Source organism: Mus musculus, chromosome 2 (genome assembly GCF_000001635.26).
Source record: "Mus musculus strain C57BL/6J chromosome 2, GRCm38.p6 C57BL/6J".
NCBI lineage: Eukaryota > Metazoa > Chordata > Mammalia > Rodentia > Muridae > Mus > Mus musculus.
In genome coordinates, this window is record NC_000068.7 from 131,496,514 (window position 1) to 131,521,714 (window position 25,201).

The 25,201-nt window shown below is 50.2% G+C and overlaps 1 protein-coding gene across 32 annotated transcripts in view; it reads left to right on the plus strand.

Moving 5' to 3' along the window:
- Window positions 1-25,201, plus strand: part of Smox (spermine oxidase) — a 33,326-nt gene that overhangs the window by 4,656 nt on the left and 3,469 nt on the right. For 7 of the 32 annotated variants that reach the window (XM_006499290.2, NM_001177833.1, NM_145533.2 and 4 more), the window contains exons 2-5: window positions 15,471-15,704; window positions 19,704-19,930; window positions 23,582-23,755; window positions 23,899-24,658. In XM_006499290.2, the coding sequence (XP_006499353.1) occupies window positions 15,497-15,704; window positions 19,704-19,930; window positions 23,582-23,755; window positions 23,899-24,658 (1,369 nt within the window). In that variant the 5' untranslated portion in view covers window positions 15,471-15,496. Of the gene's footprint in view, window positions 1-10,199; window positions 10,529-12,401; window positions 12,534-15,470; window positions 15,705-19,684; window positions 19,931-23,581; window positions 23,756-23,898; window positions 24,659-25,201 lie in introns of those variants that run through there. The other 25 variants (XR_374452.2, NM_001177839.1, NM_001177838.1 and 22 more) reach the window with 16 other exon arrangements.

The window sequence follows — 25,201 nt, forward strand, 5'->3', positions numbered from 1 at the left end:
GGGAAGTGGGTTGAAGCCATGTTGGGAAAAAGCTTGATTGCCCAGCTGCAAAGTTTGGACTTAAACCAGCCTCCAGGAAACCACTGAAGGTTCTAGGCCATGGCTGTCTTGATATGATTAGAGCTGTGGTTTAAAAAAACATGGTTCTCAAACATGAACACAGATGTACCACCTGTTCAGCTTACTAAAATGCAAGTCAGTCCTGGCTGCATGAGCAAGGCCTGGGAATCTGTTTTCTCTCTTTCTTTCTTTCTTTCTTTCTTTCTTTCTTTCTTTCTTTCTTTCTTTCTTTCTTTCTTTCTTTTCAAGACATTGTCTAAACTATGTATCTCTGGCTGTCCTGGAACTCACTAATTAGACCAAACTTGCTGTCAACTTGCAGAGATCCACCTGCCTCTGTCTCCAGAGTGCTGGGATTAAAAGTGTGCACCATGCCCTACTGAGACTCTGCATTTCTAAGTGCTTATGCAGTGCAGAATTGCTAATCTATTGGTCACTGTCTGTGCAGTGAATTTAGACCTGTGTCCTGTGGGACAGGCTCAATTTAGACGGGACCTACAGCGAGTCCCCTTCAGTCCTTTGTGGACTGGAAGAATTCAGAGAGCTACCTTTATAGGGGAAGGAGTGTAGAGGATGCTTGAGGGTGACCTGCCTGGAAGGGGGGCTAGATGAAGGTCCTATGGGGACTTGGGTCTCAGAGGCTGGCAGCTCAGGCCTGATTTCTTAGAAGTCCAGGAGCAAAATGGGGTTTCTAGGGTGACTGGGTCTTACACAGGGTGATGTGTAGATGGTAGGCGGGGCACCTTATATCTACTTGCAGCATAGTCTGGTGGGGTAGCCAATCTGGGGTGAGCACCCTTCCTCTAGCCAGGGCGGAGTGAGAGATTGGGGCTGCAGCTCCAGCAGCACAGATGTGACATTTCTGACAAGCCCTCTGTCATTCTCCTTCCCTTTGGGAGACCCTGCTGCTCCTGTTGATGGTCACATAAGCTACAGCTGTGGTCTTACTCTGCCCAGGTCACCTCCCCAGTGTATTTGGGAGTCAGGGCCTGGCTGAGCCACTATAGGCAAGTGTCTGCTCCCTTTTACCATCTCAATTTCCCTGTCTGTAAACAGAGAGGTTCTGTTCCCCCATGGAGTGATGTCACAGAGTTTGTTGGGTGGGGCGCTGTGTATTTCCAGAGCAGCTTAATACACCTAAGTTCTGGTTTACCATTAAAAGTTGTGTGTTAATGATGCAGGGGAGTGAGTAATTTTGTGGAAAACTGTCTGGCTTGCTTTGGGCTCTCCCGGCTCAGCACAGCCTAAAGTCAGTTGAGGTCCTATTAAATGCTGGCATCACCAGCATGCAGTCACCACTCTCCAGCAAAAGGTGGGAAGACGGACACTGAAGGTGAATGCCACCCTGTACCCAGAGGGGCTGGCAGGGCTGGGATTGGCCTGCTTTAATGTTAAGTTCTACAGATGTTCTACCAACTCTTCAAAGAAGAGTACAGCCAAATCTGTCTCCCTACTTTGCCAGGGCTTCCTGAGGGGCTAGGAGGCAACATTTCTCGGAGACTGCTCTAAGTTCCCGTAGGGATTAGGGAACAGATAAGAGAAGAAACTGGCAGGTCTTGTAGGAGGGTCACGCTGTGTTCATGAGAATTTATATTCCAGACAAGTTATATAGGAAAGAAAGATGACCTCGTGTTTCTCAGGATGATTTGGCTAAGGGAATATGTGTTTTTAAAGATCTCCTAATATCTTACTGAGCAGGAAGATTCCCTTTGGGGCTGGCTGATGTGGAAGGATGCTGCTCACTGGAAACCACAAACACCGTGGGAGGAAGGGAAGGGTTGAGGGCTAGCTTCCGAGAGAGGGAGGCTTGGGAAGCCAGGCACAATTCCACAGTCGGAGCTCTGCAGGAGGAGGGCCAGCCGGCCTGGATGCATCCCAGGCCCAGAGCTGGTCTTGGCTCTTTTGCTCACTGCTGTCTTTGTTGGGCGAATTAGTGAGGGACCCAGAAGACCTAATGTGATATCCAGGACATGATGGCATTAGGCCGGGATTTTCTGATCCTGGAAGGGGCTTCTACCTATGTTACACCACTTCGCCATTTTTTTTTTTTTTTTTTTTTGGATATACTGTTTCTTACCCTCTCATTCAGAAGTCACCTGAGCAAGGTTGTGATCTCTGGGCGAGAAGCTGAAGCTCCCTGTGACTCCGTTTCTTATTTATGCCGTGGGATAATATTACCTCCTTTGAAGGGCTGTGTTGGAGCACCAGCTTGAAGTACTGACGAGTGTGATTAACAAATGGATGGAAGTGATGTCTCCAGGAAGAACCCGGGGAAGGGCCTACCCTGGGTAAAAGTCAGCAGAGATTCCCCCAAGGCTGGGGTGGAGCCCTGATGAACCAGTGCAGTGCTTAGGAAAAGGAGGGATGGGGGCTAGTGCAGCAGGAACTGGCTTCAGGAGTAGTGGCAGTCGGGTGAGGCCGTAGGAGAGAGGGGTACGACTAAGACATCACTGAGAATCTCAGAGGATTCCTGAGAGAAAACAGTGGCCAAGCAGGGACATGTGCAGTCCCAGTGCTAGGAAGCAGTCAAGAGTTTCATATTGAGTTACATAGTGAGACCCCATCTCAGAACTTGAATCAAAAAACAAAAGCATAGCAGCAACAGTGAAATGTAAGAGACTGGTAGGCACTTGTATTAGTTACTTAGGCCCTGGGGAGCCATTGAGGTGGTTTTTTTTTTTTTTTTTTTTTTTAACGTGATCAGGACAGCGATTTAGTGAGAAATATGTCAGGGTACATAGTGAAGAGGTGGGGTACAGAGTTCCCTGGTGTCTGTGCCCCTTCCTGGCTGAAAGTGTGGGGCGTGGTTGGGTTGCTAATGTGACTCTTATCCTCAGATTCTGTCTTCCTGCAAAATATTAGGAGTCTCATTCTGTGGCCCTCCCAGAGTGGGTGTAGTCAGCACAGGACAGGACATGGACAGGGAAGAGGTGGTGTTCAGGGTTCCTGCCCCCCCCCACCTCCCTGTGACTGGTGGGGACAGCCTGAGCGCCCCCACCCTTTCCTTGCACATCTGCAGTGTGAAGACTGTTCAGCAGCTCAGGCTGGGAGGCAAGGTGTGGCATCCCAGCAGTCCTAGAGGAGGGGCCAGACTTTGCAGTGTCAGATGGTCACCCACCCGCTGGTGCTGCTGCCACCTTGGTCCCCCTGGAAATCTAGGAAGAGGATGCTCAGTGGGACTTCCCACCAGCCTCAGCCTAGTCCTGTGGTGTGTCTCCTCCGTGTGTCCTTCGCCCTTGCTCTTGCTTCCTCAAACAGGCTAGAGCCCTGGGCTCCCTGTAAATCTAGGCGTGGAGGACCAAGGTTGAAGAAAAGCATTTGCATTTAAGCATAGCTGAGTGGCCTGGTGTGAGGTTCCATACCCCTGCCATTCATTTCTCTGTCTGCTTCTTGGAATTTATTAGAAAACAAAGGAAAGAGTGTAGCTACTGATGATGCCAGCTATGAGTTAGTCCCTCCCCCCAACCCCCAAGCTGAGACTCTAAGGGAACACTGATCAAACCCAGGTTCTGGGTCACCTGGCTTGATGCTGTCTCCTTATCCAGCTTCTCTCCCCCTTAGAACCTGCCTCCCTCCCTCTTAGGACCTGCCTCCCTCCCCCTTAGAACCTGCCTCCCTCCCCCCTTAGGACCTGCCTCCCTCCCCCTTAGAACCTGCTCCCTCCCCCCTTAGGACCTGCCTCCCTCCCCCTTAGAACCTGCTCCCTCCCCCCTTAGGACCTGCCTCCCTCCCCCTTAGAACCTGCTCCCTCCCCCCTTAGGACCTGCCTCCCTCCCCCTTAGAACCTGCCTCCCTCCCTCTTAGAACCTGCACCTAAACCTTCAACTGTGCCCCACCTCTACTCTGCCCAGGTGCTTGCTGTCTTGATTGTGGGTGTTGGTCATGGAAGGCTGGTAAAATCCTGGATTCCGAGTCAAATAGATTTTAGGGTAATGCTGGCAGAAGACACCTAATGGGGCAAACACTCTGAAGAAAGTGTAAGAGGAGGTTTTCATTAATTGGCAGGTTGTTATAGACCCTTACTATACTTAACTTTGGTAAATTAACTTAGAAAGCACACACACTGCAGAAAGATTTGGAGCTTGGAAGGTAACTTTGGGATGGAGTCAAATGTGACACTCAGGAAAATTATAGTGAGGGCCAGGCTTAGTGTCTCATAGAACGACTTGTATAACCTTTCTGAAACCCCCCCCCCCCCCCGCCCCGTTTCCTCCTCTGTGATGGGGAAGGGTTGCTGCTGCGTGGACCAACTGCAACATTCCGCAGGAAGGTGTTTGGCACTATGCTCTGAGCTCTGAACCTTGTAGTGACAATATTGGCAGAGTGTCTGGAGCAGACCTGACTTCAAAAGCAGGGAGTTGCTGAGTCTCTTTGAACTTAACAAAGGGACTCAGCGCCTTAGCTCCCCAGGTGTTTTATGGGAGAAGTCACAGGCCCTAGACCCAGCTGTAGGCTTTGCTGGGAACAACATTGATTTTACAGACTGCTTGTTGTGTATGGGTTCTGCTACCTGCTTGGATATTGTGAAGAGCCTTTGGTGGGCTGGTCCTGTGCACTTGTTAGCAGCCTAAAGTCACCAGGAGGGGGGGTCTTGGGCTAGTGAGAGATGACTGACTTTTTAGTGAGGGTCATGAGCTGTCTTGGGGTTTCCATTTGGCCAGGCAAAGCAACGTTACCATATCCCATACCCTGTTTATGAAGGAGTGACCGAGGCTAAAGACTGAGTCTAACATGGTGTTTGCCTGGCAAGCCTAAGCTAGCTCCAGGGGCAGGGAGACTAGAGTGCTCTGTGGCCCTCCCTGCCAGGCACCCAGGCCAAGAGGCAGGTGGCCTCCTAGTGATGGTCCCAGGTTAGTTTTGGCTGTGCAACTGTGCCAGGCTTTGAGATGACTCTCCCAGCCCCAAGTGCCTGGGATAATGTGTGCAGGGTTAGTCCATGGAGAGAGAAAATGAGAGGCAGCTTGCCTGGAGTACCCTTGGGATTGTTTCTCAGGGTTGGGTGGTGAGGGTGAGGGCCTGAGACCTGAATAAAGACCAGAGTCTGACCCTGGGTGGCCTCCATCTGTCTCCATAGCCCTCTTTACCTGTTTGCTCATTTGTACAATGGGTGGCAGGGTGCTTGTGAGTGTGAGGATATGGTGAACGGAGAGCCTAGCGCAGGGCTTGGTACAGAACATTAAAATCAAACAGCAGTCTGTCTGCTCTGCTGTTCATCTCTCGTTGGATTTGGGGGGCGTTATTCTGTTAATGCAAATGCTGTGTGTGATCATGTACCTCAGCTATGTAATTTGTAGTGGGATGAGTGAAAGTTTTGCTGGCAAGGGGTTTATTGAAGACAAGGACTCCCTCTTTGCAAATGCTCCCCAGATCCAGCAAGCCTTAGACAGCTCTGCATTGTGGGGCTGAAGTGTTTCTTTGCATGCAGGGAGCACAGTCTTCAGCGGGGTGAAGTGGAGGCTCTGTGATTCAGGAGAGAGGCTAAGCTTGCTGGAGACCCCCGCCTCCCTGGGTCTGCAGTCGTGTACAGTTGGGCTTTGTGCAGAGTCACGAGGGCCACTGAGGGTGCAGGGAGCTGAGAGGCTGAGTTGTGTTCACAGCCTCATTTTTTGCAAGTGGTTTTAGCAGAAAGTGCTGACTGAGCTAGTCTCCTTTTCCCCAGCGCCAGCTGGTGGGGAAGCCACCCCTCACCTGCCAGCTTACATGTTCTAGGTATCCATCTTTCAGTATCCTCCAAGGATAGATCGCTATTGCATCTGGCCCTGGGCCGGAGGACTCACATCTGGGGTGGGTTGGCCTGTGTCTGCAGGTAATGGTGACCTCTTGAGGTAGGTGGTGCCTTGTCTGTCCAGGTGATACCCAGTGCAGTTCTACTGTGTTTTGGGGGTGTGCTGGGGACTGTGACCTGCAGAAGCTTACCCATCTCGGGTGATGACCCTGGCAGGAGAACAGGGCTCAGGGCCAGAGTCCAGGCTCTACCATTTAGCCAGTGGGGCCTTCATTAGGTATTTGGCCTTGGGTAGGTTTTTATCTTTCTCACACCCCAGACTTATCACAAGGAGTAAAAGGATCAGCTAGATAGATAACAAAGAATTAGTCTGGGTTTATCCCAGCAGTGTCATGACTGGTCACTGAAGTCATGCTGGCCTGCCTTGGCTCCACATCCTGCCTCTCAGCGAGTTCCGGGAGGGCCACACAGCAGGCTCACTTCCTCTGTGCCAGTGCTGCCCCTGCCTTCCACCCTGACCTTTCTCTGTGGCCCTTGTAAGCTCTGACTTGTCAGGTTCTTAAGGGGGCAGCTCTGGCTTTTCTGTAGTCCTGGTGCCCAGGGCTGCCAGAGTGACACTCAGTAAAACGTGCTCAACGAGTGCCCCTTCTCCCTGGCGCTGGCTCGTCATAGTTTTCCTCAGACTTGTGTGCTGTATCTAGTCACTTTAGATCTGCCCAGCCTAGGCCTAGAACGCCCATATGCTTAACAAGAAGCTCACCACATCTCCCCTCGTGTCCTATGTCCACCCAGACTCCACATGCACTGGAACACAGCCTGTGGAGACTGAGGCCCGAAGGCTGTTGTCTGACTGACTGGATGGCTCCTTTCCTGTGGAGAGGAGGGGTGGGGATGCTGCTCATAGGGTATCCTGTCATCCAGTGGGAGGGAGGCGCGGGGCTAGGTTCTCCCTAGGAATAGCACAGGGCTTATCTGTATCTCTTGTCTTCATGAGAGTCATGGAGACTCCGAGGAGAAGGTGGGATGTGTCCTCCCCACTCCTGCTGACATGTCTGTTCCCAACTCTTCAGGCATGGATGGAAGGTCAGGTGAGTGCTTCTGGGACCCAGGGCCTCAGGCTCAGCCAGGAGATCTTTGGTAGGGAGGACAGTCTCCAGCCTTAGTCTCATGAGTTATTCTCCTCATCAGTATCTCTAAGCATCACCATCTAGGAACAGAACTGACTCCTTCCCTGCCTGCATTAGGTTCCCCAGCCTGGATCTTAGCTGCCTGTTAAACCTTTGAGTTAACCAGCTGTGAGCCTCAGCTCTGTCTTTATAATTTGATGTTAATTTGGGTCAAATGCACTACAAAGCAAGGCTGAATTTTACATGTAGATGTAGATCTCACTGAATACTTCTGTTAGGGAATATAGGAGCCGGACCAGGCCAATTGTTATCGCTGTTTCTACTTTAGGGATGACAAAGGGCTTCCAGGCTTGTTCGGTTAGACTCCAGCCCTATGTCTAGGGGCCATTCCTGCAGAGGAAGAGGCTGTAGAAGAGGGTTAAGAAGACATGGATGAGTGTGGTGCTATGTAAGGATACCCATTGCTTGAAGTGTATTCCAGACCTGGGCTACCGAGGACTTTGGGAGCTAGACAATGACAACATCAGAGGGGACCTTGACCATGACCTGGCCTCAGCTCTGTTACCCTTCTCCTCTGAAACCATGAGCCTCCTGGTGTCTCTACATTTAAAGCCTTGGCTTGAAATTAGCTTTCACAGATGACCCTAAAATAATACCCATGTTTGTGCTCCTATTCCGTGGCGCCTGACTTAAATGAGCTAGTGTGAGTTTAGGTGTTTGTAGACATCCCCTGGGGTCTGTAATGCTCCTGTCAGTGGGACTCTTAAACTGTTAGGCCTGCTTTCTAGTTCTGGTTTTCAGAACGGTGGGGATGGAGCTCCCGGAGTGAGGGAGGTTGTTGCCTGGGGATCTCTCCCTTAAGGCTTCCTAGATAGGAGACTGAAGGTTATTCATTATCTATTTCTGGGCAACAAATTGCCTCAAAGCTAGTAGTTTTAAAACAATGAAATCATCACCTGTAGCTCTTCTCTGAGTCACGAGTGAGGATGCAGTTGAGCTGGCTGGTTCTGGCTCAGGATCTCCCAGGAGGCTGCAGGCATCAAAAGTCTCTAGGGCTGGAGGATCTGCCCCCTTGCCAGGTCACTTCTGCTTGTAGATGGCACGACCACTGTGTCTTTCATAACCCTGTTTTAGGCATCATGTTCCATCATTTCTGCAATATCCTCTTAGCTACAAAGGTCACTTCAAGAGGAGAGGACTTCATTAGGGCCTGAGTACCAGAAGGAGCATCTTGGAAGCCAGCACTTATGAACTCATCAGGCCTGTGGCAGGGGGATACTGGCCAAGCCTTCTCTCCTGATGTGTTTGTCCCTCCCCTGCCATAACACAGCACTCTGTGAAGTGGGTAGCTCTGTCAAACTTCATGCTTCGTAATTAATTAATTAATTAATCAATTGTGAGAGGAGGGTCTGTGACCTTTACTGGGCAGGCTTCCTTCAGTCTCCACCCACATCTTCTCACCTGGTTCAGTCTTCTCCCACTGTGTACAGGTGGGGGCCTGTGGAAGAATAAAGAACTGTTGCTGCTATGTGCTCTGCTCTTGGCCTCTGCATGGGCTGTCACACAACCCATTTTATGGATGAGGTCACCTATCTTAGGTTTCTATTGCTTTGATAAAACATTGACCAAAAGCTACTGTGGGGGGAGAAAGAGTTCATTTGGCTCACAAGTCCTGAGTCACAGTCTGCAGAGGACGCCAAGGCAGGAACTGACAATGGGGGGTGCTGCTTGCTTACTGACTTACTCCTCAGGCTAGCTCAGACTGCTTTCTTATAGAACCCAAGACCACCCACACAGTGGTGGTACCACCCACAATGGACTTGATCTTTCTACATCATTAGTCAGGAAAATGCCTTACAGACTTGCCCACAGGCAGTTTGATGAAGGCTTCCCCCCACCCCCACCCCCCACTCAGGTGAGGTCTTCTTTTACAGATGACTCAAGCTTGTGTCAAGTTAGCAAAGCCGAAAAGTCAGCTAATCTGTCACCCATCCATTACTGTTATTGAAAAGTTTGTGGCCACACCTCAGGACATACCTGTCAACTGTGGTGGAAGGGGCTCTTTGTGGTTTTAAGTGAGTGAGAGCTGTCTTTTCTTGGTGATCCCACAGGTGGGCTTCCTATTGGACTTGCCTTGCCAGGGAACTATAAGAGTATCTAATGTCTGTTCTATTTTACAGTATAGCAGGAAATTGAGTCTGGCCCAGGGTAATCCCCTCCCCCAGGGCACCTCCCACTCCTGCCTACTACTTCCATAAAGGAGGTATGTACACTCCATCTCCTCCACTGCCAGTCAAAGCTGCTATGGGTACCTGGCTCTTCCTTCTTCTGAAATAGGGTTACAAGAAGCTTTTAAAGCTATCCTTTTCAGAACTTCATTTTTGGGGGGGGGGGGGGAAGATGTGCACAACAGAGGCTCAGTGCTTGGAGAGAAGCCAGGCACCAGGAGGAAGTTAGGGCTTTAGTCAGCATCAGGGCCACTGCTGACTGTGAAATGAGGTACCTGTTTTCCCTGTTGTGAACTTGGAGTTGCCTAATGTCCGTGGATTCTGGGTAGGGTGGTCAGGCAGAGTCAGGTTTGAGGGGCTCTGACCTAGTCAGGATTGGGCCAGGAGTCAAGTTGTTGGTATTTGCTTGACGCCCAAGGTCAAGATCCTGTTTGCATTGGGGCCAAGGCTGATGCTGGATTCTGAGCTCAAAGTTTTGGGTTATTTTACATGTAGTGGAGCTTTGGGATGTTGAAGGGTGACTCCAACCTCTGTGATGGCCCTCTGGGAACCCTCCTTCCTCACGCTCTCTTTGCGAGATAGTTCTTAGTGGCCACATTTCTCTCCTGTGCTGTCTTGTTTAATTCACCCAGAAGTCCACAAGCAGGTGGACTTGCCTCTATATTACAGATAGAGAATCTTGAAGACTGGCTTGGTGTCAGGTGGGGCTGAAATATGTAACCCCAGGAGGTGGGAGCATATTTGATATTCTTGGGGTGAGTTCAGAAGTGTTGGTCAAATGAGGCCTAGAGGAAGTCAGGCCCTGGCCTAGGGATTCCTTAGCCAGCAAGTAGGATACTGAGCTGGGCTGCCCTTTTCTGCCCACTATGTTTACAACTCTATTCCTGTCCATTGGCATGGCCCTTCTGGTTTGGTGGTGCTATATAGGCCTTGTACACATTCTGGCCTGGGCCAGAAGGCTGGGAAGGGTCTGGCTGGGAGGCTGGGGCGGCCTGCCTCAGACTGGAGGGTGGGAGGAGCCCTGCACAGACACAGAGCCCCTTTGTTTGCCAGCGCAGCGAGGCAGCTGGTGTGGGATTTCTGGGAGTGTTTTTTCCCCCTTCTTTCTTTTTTACCTTAAAAGAATATTTTCATTGTCTAGGGGGGTCTCAAGATTCCAAACCCTCTGCAGACCTGCCAGGAAGTCCAAAGATATCCCCCTGGATCAGCCCCAGCTTCCTTCCTTCTCCCTTCCCTCCAGCTAGAACCTTGGAAAGAGCATCCCTATAAGGAAGATGAAGCTGGCCGTTACTCCTACCTGTTGGAGAGACTTGTGAAGCTCACAGGGTTGGTGGAAGGGGGGTGCAGAGATACTCTGTCTACTGCAGCTGAGGGTGCCCGTGTCCTGGGTAGGTCTCTCACGAGTAAGCATAGGGCTTCAGGGCGAGGAGGGGTGCTGGTTAGAAGGAATGACCTAGTTTGGAGGGTTTCAGCTGGTGTGATCCTGGACTCTAAAGGAGGTGAAGTGAGGAGGGGGCTGGTGACCTTGGAGCCGTAGTCTTCTGCAGGCAGCAGTGAGGAAATCCAGACTGGGTGACCTGAGGAGCCCATCTCAGGCTCCCGAGGGAATACAAACACACAGAAGAAAACCAAAAAGCGCATGTTTAGAGGGTCCAGGATGGGAAGACTGTTTTGTGCCTTTGAAAGGTGTGGGAGATTGTTGCTGGTGGTATATCTGCAGCAGTTATCGCAGTTGGGGACATAGTGACCTGTGGATGGACGGCAGATCATCCCAGTTGATGAGGAAGGGGTGTCTACACTGGCTGGGGCTGCTGAACTGCACGGTAGTGTCTCTTAGGCTGTGGCCATGCTCACTTGCTGGAGAAGTACCAGTCTAGCCTGGAATCCAGCCTTGCTCAGTGACCGGGAAGTTGCGGCCTCAGTTCTGAGACACAAGACAGTAACGGATCCCCAGTGAGATACCCATGTCCTGGGAACCAGTAGGTAGTTGTTGTACTTAAGAGCCAGTATGTGGGGCCTACAGTCCACAGCTGCAAATGACAGCACAGCTCTTAAGTCCCAGTGAGGACTGTGTGGTCAGAACCCAGAGGCAGCTTCTTTGATGCATGGTAAGGGAAATGAATGCTTGCCTTTGGTCATTAGGTGGTCTGGAAAAGCCCAAGGCTTTGGTGGGGCTTGGGCTTTATGTTGTGTGTGGTGGGGAGTATCTTGTGAGAAGGGACATCTGCAAAGCCAGAGGATAAAGAGCATTCCTATGTTTGTTGTAGAGTAGAGGCTCAACAAATTGCTGAGTTGACCTGTGGTCATATTAAATGAGGTCCAGCCATAGTTATCTTTTAGAGAAGTGGTTCTCAGTCTATGGGTCGCAACCCCTTTGGGGTCGAATGACCCTTTCATAGGGGTCACTTAAGACCATCAGAAAACACAAATATTTACATTATGATTCATAACAGTAGCAAAGTTACAGTTATGAAGTAGCAAAGAAATACTTTTATGGTGGTGGTGGTGTGGGGTCACTACAACCCGAGGAACTGTATTGAAGTGTCATAGCATTAGGACGGTTGAGAAGCACTGGTCCAGAGGGTGGTGAATGAGCCTGGGTTCAGGTGAGATTCAGAGAGTGGGAGCTGGAGGGTCTGTCTCTGAGGACATTGGGGGTAGAGGCGACATTGTTGGGTTGGCCTAGTGGATAAAGGGGATCTTCTCCAAAGGACACCCACAACTTTGACCCTGGGGCTGTGGATGGGGTGAGAGCAGTGTGCTACCTCAGCTGAGTTCTGGCATTTCTGGGAGGGGCTCAACAGCAACAGGTGTGGAGGAGGGGTTGACACCGGGAAGCTGAGGCCTGTGCTGGGAAAGTGCTGTCAGGAAGCAGTGGGTAATTTGTAGACAGGTACTCATGCTCTGGCTGACCCGATTTCTTGAAGCTTTGGGGCTTGGCCTGCTTGGGGACATGGATGCTGGGCAGGAAGCCCTAGATACCCCCCTTCCTGCCCCAGTTTACCATGGAGGCCAGAGCAAGAAGGCAAGTGTCTATTGTTCTGAGCTGCCTCAGCTCCCCTCCTCCCCCCTCACTGCCTGGCTGAGCCAGCACTTTTTCTTCATTCCTTTATCTGTGGACTAGTACAGGGCGTTCTGTTTCTCCTGTGCATACAGATCAAGGCAAAAAGGGGACAGGCATGCACCAAGGACCATTTAAATTCTTCCTCAATAAGACAGTTTCCCTCCCTCCCTCCCTCCCTCTATAACCCCCACCCCTTAGGAAAAAAAAAAACAAGTGGGGAAAGTGATTAAAACTAACAGCAAAGGTTGATTGAGCCTGGCATAGCAGGCTCTCTGGATATGTCTTCTCTGATTTTTCAGTTGGGCCTCATGGTGCATGGACACAGTGTGGTAAGATTGCCATGGTAGACATCCTCTGCCGTCTGTGGCTCTCTGTGGCCTCTGGCTTCTTGTGGGCAACAGGGGTGGATGGAGCTGGTTTGGGACAAGACTCATGGAAGACCAGTACTGTAGAGTTAGCTGGGAAGGTCAGTGGGTTAGGACCCTCGCAGGTCCTGTGCTGTTTGCATCTGATACCCTTGTCCAGGGTCTCTGAGATTTGGTGTTGGGAATGGAGGGGTCTTTCTGCAGTCATCTATAAGATGGCTTGTGGTCCTTTTCAGAATCCTGTCATTTCTACAGTTCCTGCATGTGTCAGGTCCTTAAATGCTGATAGTCTTATAATAACCTTATTTGACTGTCAACAGCAGTGTATAGTCATGCCTAGGGGAAGAAAGGTCAGGAGGTCTCTTCTGGCTTTTAGAAGGTAGCGTCAGGGATCCTGTGATAAGCAAGACCCCCCACCCCCACCCCAGGTTTTGCTTTTCTTTTTTTAGGTAATGTCTTTCAATGTATCCCAGGTTAGCTTGAACCTCATGATCTTCCTGCTTTAGCCTTCCCAGTACTGGAATTACAGGCATATTTGGCCGCAGTCAGTGTGAGAACTCCAGTTCAATCCCTTTTACACCTGCTTTACATAGTAGCATTTCAAGACCTGGCTCCACTTTTAAGCTTTACAAACACTGCCACCTTCCCACCCCTTTATTGCAAAAGTGAGGCTGTTGGAGTGTCTCTGGGGCCAGGGTGCTATCAAGGGGATTCCCCACTTTTCCAGCGTATGGGCTGGGGCACGCAGCGGTGTCAGGTCTCACCTGTTGCATGGGCACCCTGGCGTCATTACAGCTGACGCAGGCCCTCCACAGCACTCTGTGTGTTTGCTAGCTTCTCACAGCGTTGGCGGTGGCTGGCAGACTTCCGGTGGCATCACCACTGACCCTGCCAGCGCGTGCAATCCGCCACATCCTCACCTCTAAATTTAGTGCACAGGAACCTAGGCAGAGGAGAAGGGAGGGAGAGACTTCAGAAGCCCGGCTTGGCATGTTCCCTAGAGGGTGGGGGCCTAAAAGAAGGGGGAGAGGGTAGTGGAGGAGGAGGGGGAGGAGGAGGCAGGAAAGGCTGGCGCCCACCTTTTAGTGGCCTCTCGAGCAAAGCCTGGATTGCCCGGGAGGGATTCTGGGTCTCTAGCGCCATCTGCTTGTAGTTTAGGAAGCATGTTCTAGCTTGACTTGGCTAGTTGAGTCTGGGAGTGGAGTAGGAGGCTCGCTAGAGGAAGCACATCTGTCTAGGCCCATACATCACATGGAATAAGTTGGGGGAGAAGCAGCCTCTTAGCCTGAGCATATTTAGGAAAAAAAGCACCTACTTCGCTAAACCTGCAAGTGTTAGAGGACACTGTACTGGGGAAAATGGAAACCTTGGAAGGAAGTGGACATGTCTTGGCATGCTGTGTAACCTCCATTCCGATCCAGGTAGATCTGCTCCCTCCACTGCAGCAAGCTCCCCTTACTATTCTCATTCATGTCCCCTTTCCCTTAATCTCTGTCCTCAACAGATTGTTTGCCTTTCCCTGAACTTCGTGTGAATAGAGCCACACAGTATGTGCAGCTCGGAGTCTGGCCTCTGGCTCAGTCACGTTCATAGGTGCATCTGTGCTGCTGTTGGAGCACAGCTGCTTGTTTCTGTAGTTGCTGAGTTTTGCATGGCATGAGAGTACTACACGGTTTGAGCATCTGTTCTCATTGGTGGGCTTTTGGGTTGTTTCCAGATTTGGTTAGTGTGATAAAGCTATAAATGTCTTTGACATGTCTATTTGGAGGGATGTGCCTGATTTTTAAAAGTGGATTGCTGTGTGGAGGCTGGGAAAGGCCACACTTGCTTCATGGGTGTGGGTGACGGGTTTTTATTTGCTTCTTGGCTTGTGAACTAGCAGCTTCTGTCCATCTTTATTTCCTCATTCGATCTTGGTACTATTAAATTCTGCGGCATCTGTGACTCAAACCTTAGTTGAGACAACTGATCTTTTACGTTGCTGAGTCAGGGAATGAAAGGGATAGGACAGGAGCTGAATTTCAAAGTATTCTGGCCATTCTTAGACTAGAGGAGCAGTGTATTCCAGCCCTGGGCCACCTTCTCGCCCTACATTACCAGCTGCCCAAGCCTGGCGTCTCTAAGCAAGCTGGCAGCGTATAACTGTCAATTTGATGTCTGGTCTCTGGTGCCACGGGTCATCACTATCCAGTGTTTCCTGGGTTCATTGCTGTTTTGTGGTGACTGGGGGCCTGGGTGGATGGAGAAAGGACCTACCCAGAATAGCAAGGCTTGTTGGATACTAGCTCTTTCTGGAGGAACGGGGAGGTGAAGACTCTGTCCTTCCCACCACATTGCCACCTCACTGATACTCAGAAAGCCAGCCGAAAGGCAAGGAGAGAGGAGAAAGACGGAAGGGGGCAGAAGTGCCAGGTGAGAGCCAGGGACAGAGCCCAGTGCTGTGTGTACAAGTGTTCTGGGCTGCTGTGAACATTCTGGAGCCTGTGCAAGTAACTCTGGTATGTGTGAATATCCTGATGGCTGTGTAAGCAGCCTGGGGTTGGCACAGAGGGCAGCTATGCAGGGTTGAGCAAGGCATTAGGGTAAGTCTCCTGACTTTGGCCTGTTTGGTCATCTCTTCTCAGGTCACCTCTTGTCCATACTTTAGACCTTGGGTGAGGAACAGGCAAAGCCTAAGAGGTTTGGGGGTAGAATTGATGGATCCCACCTCTTACCTGTTAGTGGGCCCTAAAACACACGCTCCCTCCCTGGCTCTCATATCTCGCTGCCCCTTCCCATCTCCCTTTCTGCATTTAGAGGATGTTTCTTCTTGATCTTCTTGATCTTTAAGGAATGGGGGCAGCTTGCAGTGATTCCCTTGGGTCAGGTGAGCTGACCCCCAGCCCCCATCTCTCCTCACAGGCTCCTAGAAGGTGAGCACGGACGGCATGCAAAGTTGTGAATCCAGTGGCGACAGTGCGGATGACCCTCTCAGTCGTGGCCTACGGAGAAGGGGACAGCCTCGTGTGGTGGTGATCGGTGCTGGCTTGGCTGGCCTGGCTGCAGCTAGAGCCCTTCTGGAGCAGGGCTTCACGGATGTCACTGTGCTTGAGGCTTCCAGCCACATTGGGGGCCGTGTGCAGAGTGTGAGGCTTGGTAAGCATCACTCGGGCCCAGCTACCTCTCTAGGCCACCTTTTGTTCCTCTGGTCCTGCCTCAAGTCTTACTAATGTAACCTTTCCTTGGGATAAGTGTTTGCTCATGCACTTGCGTGGGTGTTTTCCAGAAGCTTCCGTAGGCCCTTGCACTGACATCCCACTTTGGAGAATGCTGTCTTGGTGTTAGAGTTGGGGCTGACAATGTTTGTTGGGAGGGCATACTGTCTAAGAACTGTGGGTCCTCATTTTAAAGTCACAAGAAGGAGGGGGCATTGTATAAGTTCTGATTAGTCATTAGTTTTTAGTATGAGTTAGGTTATCATAACTGAGGACAGACAACAGGAACTAGGGTTATTAGAGTGGAAGGGGGATTTTAGGCTTCCCTGTGGGTGATGTGTGTCTTAGGGTTGTCTGTAAAGATCGGTCCTTGTTGCAGCCAAAGAAGAGACTTGCCCCTGGGATGGGAAGATGTTGCTAGGGTTCTAGAGCGTAGAGATATTTCCTGAAATGGAGCTGGAGATGAGGGTTCTGACAGCCACCGTGTGTGTAGGGTGTTCTGGCCAGCAGTGGGTTGAGTGGGTTGGGAGTATGAAGACGACCCAGTGAGAAAACATGCAGTGACCTGGTGTATGTGAGAGATTTGACCCTCTGTGTGTATATGTACGTGTGTATGTGTGCTATGTGTGAGTGAGTATGTGTATGTGTGTATGTGAGAATGTGTATGTCTGTGAGTGTATGTGTTATGAGTGTGCATTATGTGAGTGTGTGCTGTGTGAGTATGTGCTGCATGAGTATGTGTGAGTGTGTGCATCTGTGTGCATCTGTGTCTATGTGAGTGCGTGTGTATCTCTGTATGTGTATGTATGTGCTATGTGTGTGTATGTGTGTATGTGAGTGTGTGTATGTCTGTGAGTGTGTAAGAGGGTGTATGAGTGTGTGTGTGCTATGTGTGAATGTGTGTCTGTGTGAGTGCATGAATATGTCTGTGAGTGTGTGAGAGTGTGTATGAGTGTATGTGTGCTATGTGTGAATGTGTGTCTGTATGTATGTGTGTGTCTATGTGTGAGTGTGTGTGAGAGTGTGTATGAGTGTGTGTGTGTGCTATGTGTGTGTTTGTGTGTATATGAATTTGTGTGTGTGTGTGTGTCTGTGTGTTTAGAGGCTAGAGGCCCACATTGATTATCTCCCACAATTGCTTTCTAACATTTCTTTTTTGAGACAGGGTCTCTGTTTCTCTTTTTCAGGCACAAACTTGGGTGACTCTTGGCAGTAAGAATGAAAGTGCTGTCCAAAGTTCTCACAAGGCTGGGGCAGCCAAGGAGCCCCAGGGCTCTTTGCTCATTGTTGATTGGCTGGCTGGCAGCCTCCGGGAAGAGCAGTCCCATTTATGATTCTTTGGGCTTGATGAGCTATTTAGAGTTTGATGTAGAAACAGAAGATGGGGAGATAGGTGGCCCAGTCCCTGAGGCAGCTGACAACTGAGACCATGCAGGGAAGGCACAGGGTGTCAGACGACCAGATGGGAAGCTTGCCAGGCAGAGAAGAGGGAGTGACTAGGCTGTGTGGAATAATGAATGTGAAGAGAGAGGGGAGAACATGCTGGTCAGGGTACCTGTGTTGTGTGCAGACAGGCAGGCCTCAGAACCCAGTGTGTCAATGGACATGCTGCAGCATGGCATGATGGCCATGTCCCTGTCAGAAGTGAGAGCAGGGGTCCAGAGCCAGCTCTGAGGATACCACTTGCTAGGAGGTGAGTAGGCATGAGGTGGTGCCTGGAGCCCTTGGGAATACAGGTGTGGCCGAGACGGCCATGAGCGAGAGAAGTACCCTTGGTGGTGGCATGTGAGGGAGGGCTTCTGGGGAGGAGAGAGTGGCTGGTACTGTACTATATACATGTGCAGCATTGGGTAAAAACAAATTGATAATAATAGCAATAACAACAATAATAATATTACTGTTCTCCCTCTGCTCCTAATGGGAGCTCAATGTAGAACAGATGCCTGAGGCTCTAGCGGTACCCTCACCGGCCAGCAGGCGGTCCTGTGGGCAGGGTCCTGGGCTTTCTGTTTTTGGTCCTTCAGTCTGCTTACTTTTCCTACACATGGGGGTCTGCGCATGCCTGCCTCTTTCAGAGACACCAGGCAGTTGTTCTCTTCTAGCTGCAGCATGAGGCTGTGTTTTGTTGTAGGCACATTCATCTCACAGGGCTATTTTTAGTAACTAGTGGTTTAATTAGAAACAACCCAAGAAAGGGAAGGCATGCAGATAAGGAGGACATGCCTACTTCTTGGGCTGAGGGACAATGCTACTGTCTTTAGACTGTGTCAGACAGCTCCTGCTACAGAGCAAGCCACCCCAGATATAAGAGCTTATAAGGTCTGTGGGAAGGAAGTGTGGACAGGACTCAGGTAGGGGTAAGTGAGTCTCTTGCTGGCTTTGCCTTGATTCTTGCATTTCAGGGTCACATGGAAATGTCACTCAAGTTGGTTAGGATCTCTAAATGGCCTTACCCTCTTGTCTGGTAGGAAGTGTAGGGTTTGGTCTGAGCTCATGTTGCTAGCAAGGTGAATCTCTGTTTCTTTACATAGTTGTTACTTTGAGAGTGCTGGCTAGTTGTTTTTTTTTTTTTTTTTTTTTTTTTTGTCAGCTTGACACAAGCTTGAGTCATTTTGGAAGAGGGAATTCAATTTTGAAACTACCCCCACTGAAATGGCCCGTGGTGCATCTTGACTGATGATTGACGTGGAAGGGCTCAGCTCACTGTGGGTGACATCACCTTGTGCAGGTGATCCTGGGCATAGGCCTAGCAAGCATGGGGAGCAAGCCCGTAAGCAGCACCCCTCCATGGCTTCTGCATCAGCTTCTCTCTCCAGGCTTATGCCATGTTTGGGTTCATTCCCTGGCTTCCCTCAGTGATGGACTATGAGGTGGACGTGAAAGCTGAAACAGACCCTTTCCTTCCCAAGTTGTTTATGGTCATGGTGCTTTATATCAACAATAGGAAGGCTAATAGGCCCCTCGAGCCCTAGGCTCTGAAGCTGCAAATATAACTTTTACTACATTCTGCTAGTCAGAGCAAGTCACAAGTTTAACCCAAATTCAGGGGGCAGACCCTGCCTCTCAGTGGGAGGCATGACACAGTTATTTTTGTCAAGGGGCGTGTACATAAGGTATGAGAGATTATTGTGAATTTAACAGGAAGTTTACCATCTTGAGCCTGGCCTGCAAAAACAAACACTACAATTTGTTTCTCTGCACTATTTTAACCTCTCTGGAAGCTAGGCAGGGAATACTGCCTCATAGCTTTATGGCATCTGAAGAAGAAACTGAGGCTGAGGACAGAGGCAGTGACCTCAGATCTGCTTCCGTTGCTGCTTTGTCTGGGGATGAGAGGGCAGGATGAATTTCGAGGCCACTTATGTCTTGGATCCAGGAGTGCTCCTTAGCCCTCCTTGATAGAATCTCAGGGTCAGCCCCACGGGGTGAAAGGACCACCTAGAGATTGGGGTTCTATTCCTCCATCCTGGGAAAATGTTCTACATTGGAGCGGCCCTCTCTTCTGTCCTAGAAGTGTTGGATGTGGGCATCTTGTATTTGGGAGGAAGGCTCGGACTCGAGAGCCATGGGCTGGTAAGGTGCTAGAATAGATGGGATGGAATATCCTCAGTATGTCTCTTGGGTGGGAGGGAGTTGAGGGTCTGCTGTGTAGTATTGTCTTAGAAGAAGGTAAGACTAGGAAAGGAGAGGCTTCTAACTGATGTCACGAGGTGACACTGTGGCACAAGAGTCACTCTGGCCAGTGCTTCTCCCTGATTGTCATTTCATCTGCTGTCAGGTGTTCCTCTGTGGGCTTTGGCTGTTCCTCAGAGAGAGCTGCCAACCCCTTCCTGCCCTGTTGAGTCTGTATGGATGGGTTCCTCTTAGAGAAGAAAGGGAGGCAGTCCTGTCCTTCTCTAAAGAAACCTCTGCCCCTCTAAGGGTCTCTTGTCACTACCAGGAGACACCACCTTTGAGCTGGGAGCCACCTGGATCCATGGATCCCACGGGAATCCTATCTATCAACTAGCAGAAGCCAATGGCCTTTTGGAAGAGACAACAGATGGGGAGCGCAGTGTGGGCCGCATCAGCCTTTACTCCAAGAATGGCGTGGCCTGCTACCTTACCAACCGTGGCTGCCGCATCCCCAAGGACGTGGTTGAGGAATTCAGCGATTTATACAACGAGGTAAGGGGGCCGTCAGGACAGTGTGGGGACTCGTGGATGTTCTGAGTGAGCATCGGGACAGTGTGGGAATGCATGGATGTGCTGAGCATCAGGACGGTGTGAGGACTCGTGGACGTGCTGAGTGAGCATCAGGACAGTGTGGGGATTCATGGACGTCCTGAGCTAGGCAAAACACTGATTTCCTCAGAAAGTCCATGAATGTCATTTGCTAGACTCTACTAAGTGTTTGGGTTGTGGTAATTGTTGCCACTATGTTTTTGTTTTTATAGATACTGAAACATTTTCTAGTTGTTCCTAGTTTACAGCAATAGAGTCTCAAATCCCTGGTGGTTATTTTAGATAATTTGTTAATTTAGTTAATTCGTTTAGCTAATTCATTTACTTATTTCGTTAATAACATATCTATTGGCATTCTAATAATATTTTTGGAATTACACGTAACCAGCATCATTCAGGAGACCCTTTTGTACTGATGGGGATGTTTCAGATCTGAACCGTTTAGTATGGTAACTCCTAGCTACTCAGAGTTTTTGAGTAGTTGAACTGTAGCTAGTGAAACTATGCAGGAACTGATATTAAATTCCGAATGGCTACAGGTATGTAGTGGTTACTATAGTGAGAGTCCAGCCGCAGAGTACTGATTATTCGTATTACATTGGTTAGTATTGCAAATCTATTTTAGATAGAAGTAGCAATTCTGTGCATCATTGAAGTATCCAAGCCTCAAAAAAAAAAAAAACAAACCATCAGCGTTCTTAGTATCTCTCAGTAGCACTGTAAATTGCACTGAAGAGCTGAGTAAAAAAACAGCAGGTCTCACTGTTGTGACGACCCCACTCCCGGTCAGTAAATGGACTGCTAAGCACTCATTGTACACTCGCCAGTCTCCTGCTTCGTGGCGCTCCCTGGTCTGTGGAGGACCTGCACACTCTGTTCTCTCTATGGACCAACAAGTTATGTGGGTGCAGTTCCATGTTTTTACTCACATACAAAGGGCAGATAGTAACCTGCGTTTTTCAAAGTAGACCTTACTGGCCTACGTGCTGACTCCTGAACGTGCTTTAAGCATAAATACTTAGGTTTTCATTTTTTAATTATTATTTTTAGATAGGTCTCATTATAGCTCATCCTGGCCTTAAATTTGCTATGTAGCCAAGGCTGGCCTTGAAGTCCTGATTATTTTTTTCTTCGCCTTCCAAGTGCTGGGACTGCAGATGTGTGCCACCATGCCTGGCTATGTGGCTACTTCCTGAGAATGACCCTCAGTGGCTGTGACTTGTTCTACTTCCTGTTGGTCAGTTTCACTTCTGAAAGCCAAGAGAGGGGGCTGTGGAAAAAAAAATGGACAAGGTAGTTATGGAACGGCAGTGCTGCCTAGTGTCTGAAGGAAGAACTATCGGCCAAGATTTCCTTGTGTGGCTTTTGGTCAATGCTGGCGACCATTCTAAGTTGCCAGGTGAAGCCATGCCTAAAGGTAGCTTTATATAAATGTTTCCAACAAAGATGGCTCTGAAGGGCCATTCCTATGGGTGTGTGTGTGTGTGTGAGGACAACGTTGTTCCACCTTACATTTCGAGGCAAAGTCCCGTAGTGGTTTTGAAGCTCAGTATCCCGGCTGGAAGAGCTGGTGGGTGAACCCTCTGGCTCTGCCTGACTCCAGCCGCCCAGGGCTAGGTTTGCAGTTGTGCTGGGGATCGGAACTGAGGTCCTCAGGCTTAAGCAGGAACTGCTCTACTTGCTGGGCCATTTTCCCTGTCCTGGTTGGTTGGTTTTCTCTCAGTGCTGACCGAGTCCAGGGTCTTGTCTGCGCTAGACTGGTGCTGTACCGCTGAACTGTAGCCCTAGCCTTAGACAGAGACCATTGAACACTTAAGCTGTAGGACCTCCTGGACCCCCAGTTTTCCCATCTGTAAAATGTACATGGCTGTGTTTACTTCCGAGTGTTCCAAGGATTGTAATCCCAATGAAAAGTATTTAAGAATCGGTGTAGTGGTCATAGGCCTGTGCCCCACACCCTCCTTTCATGTCTGGGAGGAGACTGTACCCACAAGATAGTCCTAGTTGGTGATGGCTACATTTGTTACTCCTCTGTAGGAACCTATGGTCTTCAATGGTTACTATGTTGCTTATCTTATAGGGGGAAACCAGGGAGGAGAAGGAGAGTCCCTAGCTTGAGTTCCTGGCAGTGATCGTGCAGGAGGAGTTTGCTGAGGCTCCAGCTTTTGCTGACCACCCAGCATCTTGTGATTGTAGGCAGGACAAGCTAACAGTTTCACATATCTCCTTCTCTATAATTTATGCTGCAGAGGCATCTTTACTTCATGTGCCGGTCTCATGTGGAGGCTTCTGTCCTGTGGAACAGTGGGGGTGGTGTGTGGTACTGTAGCCACCTTTCACTCTGGCCCCACAGCTTTTCCTGGGGGCTGCTGTGCAGAGCAGACATCTTTCCCATGGATGCGTGCTGACCAAATAGAGACTGTTTAAGGAAGGAGATAACGGCTAATCAGCCTGGCCACAAGTGATCAGCCACAGGCTATCAGCTGAGAAGCTCTCTGCTGTAGTCCCAGAAGTGACAGCAGTGGGAGGGGCTCATGCTGCTCTCCCGTTCTCACATGGTGTCAGGGCCTTGACATAGTGGCTAGCCTTCCTGCCCTGGCACTTGCCTACCTTCCCAAGGCCATTCATTTCTTACAGCATTCTGCTGTGGCCTCATCCCCAAACCAACTCATTTCAAGTTTCCTGACCATCTCACCCTCCATCTTTGTGCAGTTTCTTCTGCTTGTAACCCTTTCTTCTCCCTGTCTTTGCCACTGTTGCTATATCCTAATGAGTTAGGATTGTCTTGGTTGACCTCAGCTTACCTGATTTCTTTCCAGGCACAGTGTATCATGTTGAAATCTTATTAGAATGTCTCATCGACTTGAGTATGGGCAAGGCTTGGAACTTTCTCTTGCTTAATACATTATGGGTGTGGAGCCCACAAATGCATGTTGAGTGAATGCTAGGGCCTGTCTAGGTGTAGACTTGCTCAGTGTTTGGGGGTAGCATGGGAGGATTATGGGAGGGGCTGGCAGAGGAGGCAGAAGGACCCTGTTTCAAGGGACTGATGGTCACTGTGGATTAAGGAGTGGGTTGGTATTTTGGCTGAAGAGTACCTGTCAAGTAGTTTCTGTTTCTTGGCCTGCTGGGGCCTCCCAGAGATGATACTTCTGCGTTGCTCTCTCCTCTCTTCCTTCCATGTACTCCAGACCAAATGAAGGGGCTCTTTATGGATCTGAGTAGTGCAGAGAGGATGTCTATAGGGGATAAGCTTTCTGCATCTGCTTCTTAGAAAAGGTGAATGTGTGCAGATCAAATTCTCTGGGGGATGGGAGTGGGGCTTGCAGATATGTGCAGAGCCCACAAAGAGGAATCTATAAGTCCCAGATGTTTTCAATTTGTTTTAGGAAGGCCCCCCCCCAAAGAAAGCTTGAGGTCCATCACACCTCTCTTACTGGTTTGGAGGTGAGGAGCTGGCTGACTAGAGCAGGTACCTTGCTCAACTTCATGCAGAAGCCACAGCTGCGCCAGGGACACCAGGGGACAGGTAGCTTTCCAGTTGGGCCCTCTGTAGAGGATGATAAGTGCTCAGTCTTTGGGTCTCTTTGTCAGGTCTATAACATGACCCAGGAGTTCTTCCGGCATGGTAAACCAGTCAATGCCGAGAGTCAGAACAGCGTCGGGGTGTTCACCCGGGAGAAGGTGCGGAATCGCATCAGGGATGACCCTGACGACACAGAGGCCACCAAGCGCCTGAAGCTCGCCATGATCCAGCAGTACCTGAAGGTATCTTTGCTGTGGAGTATAGATGCCAGAGTGAAAAAGATGAATTCTGGGGGAGTCTCTGTCCAGAGTGCCCTGCTGCTCAGAGCTCTTGTTCCTTGCATGGCCTAGCCTGCCTCACCTGGCTTCTCTGGGTCTTCCCTCAGGTGGAGAGCTGTGAGAGCAGCTCCCACAGCATAGATGAGGTGTCCCTGAGCGCCTTTGGAGAATGGACGGAGATCCCAGGCGCCCATCACATCATCCCCTCGGGCTTCATGCGAGTTGTGGAGCTGCTGGCTGAGGGCATTCCTCCACATGTCATCCAGTTGGGGAAGCCGGTCCGTTGCATCCACTGGGACCAGGCCTCGGCTCACCCCCGGGGTCCTGAGATCGAGCCCCGTGGTGAGGGTGATCACAATCACGACACTGGGGAGGGTGGCCAGAGTGGAGAGAATCCGCAGCAGGGGAGGTGGGACGAGGATGAGCCGTGGCCTGTAGTCGTGGAGTGCGAGGATTGCGAGGTGATCCCAGCGGACCACGTGATTGTGACCGTTTCGCTGGGCGTGCTCAAGAGGCAGTACACCAGTTTCTTTAGGCCATGCCTGCCCACGGAGAAGGTGGCCGCCATCCACCGCCTGGGCATTGGTACCACTGACAAGATCTTCCTTGAATTTGAGGAGCCCTTTTGGGGCCCCGAGTGCAACAGCCTGCAGTTCGTGTGGGAGGATGAGGCAGAGAGCTGTACCCTCACCTACCCACCTGAGCTCTGGTACCGCAAGATCTGTGGCTTCGATGTCCTTTATCCGCCAGAGCGCTATGGCCATGTGCTGAGTGGCTGGATCTGTGGGGAGGAGGCTCTTGTCATGGAGAGGTGCGATGACGAGGCTGTAGCTGAGATCTGCACAGAGATGCTTCGACAGTTCACAGGTGGGCCCCGTGTGCATGCCGCTCACTGGGGCTTGGGGCCACGTGTCCATGCGGCTCACTGGGGCTTGGCTACTTTCTCAGCTCCCAGATCTGTTTTACCCTTTCCAGATTGTGGCACTGAGGTAGCTGTGCCTACTGGGAGAGCCACTGCAGAGAACCATGTTTATTTAGCCTCTGCCTCCTCTGCTGGCACATTCATTTTGTAGTTCGAATGACTCAAAATGATCGCTCTTTTCACTAAGGGCTTCATGGTAAAAAGGGCTCAAGTGTCACCATCACCATAGCTGTCCATTTCCTGTTACTTAGCATCTTATTCAGAGGTAGAATTGTTTTACTCCGATTTTTTTTTTTTTTTTTTAGATAGGGTTTCATGTGTAGCCCAGGCTGGCCTGGAACTCACTGGATTATACCTACTTGCTTTGAACGCAAGATGCTCCTGCCTCGTTCAGCCTTCTGAGTGGTGGAACTATAAGCATATGCTATCATACACAGCATCTTTGACTCTTTTTTGCCCACGGTTGCAGGAGAGCCCATAATAGAAAG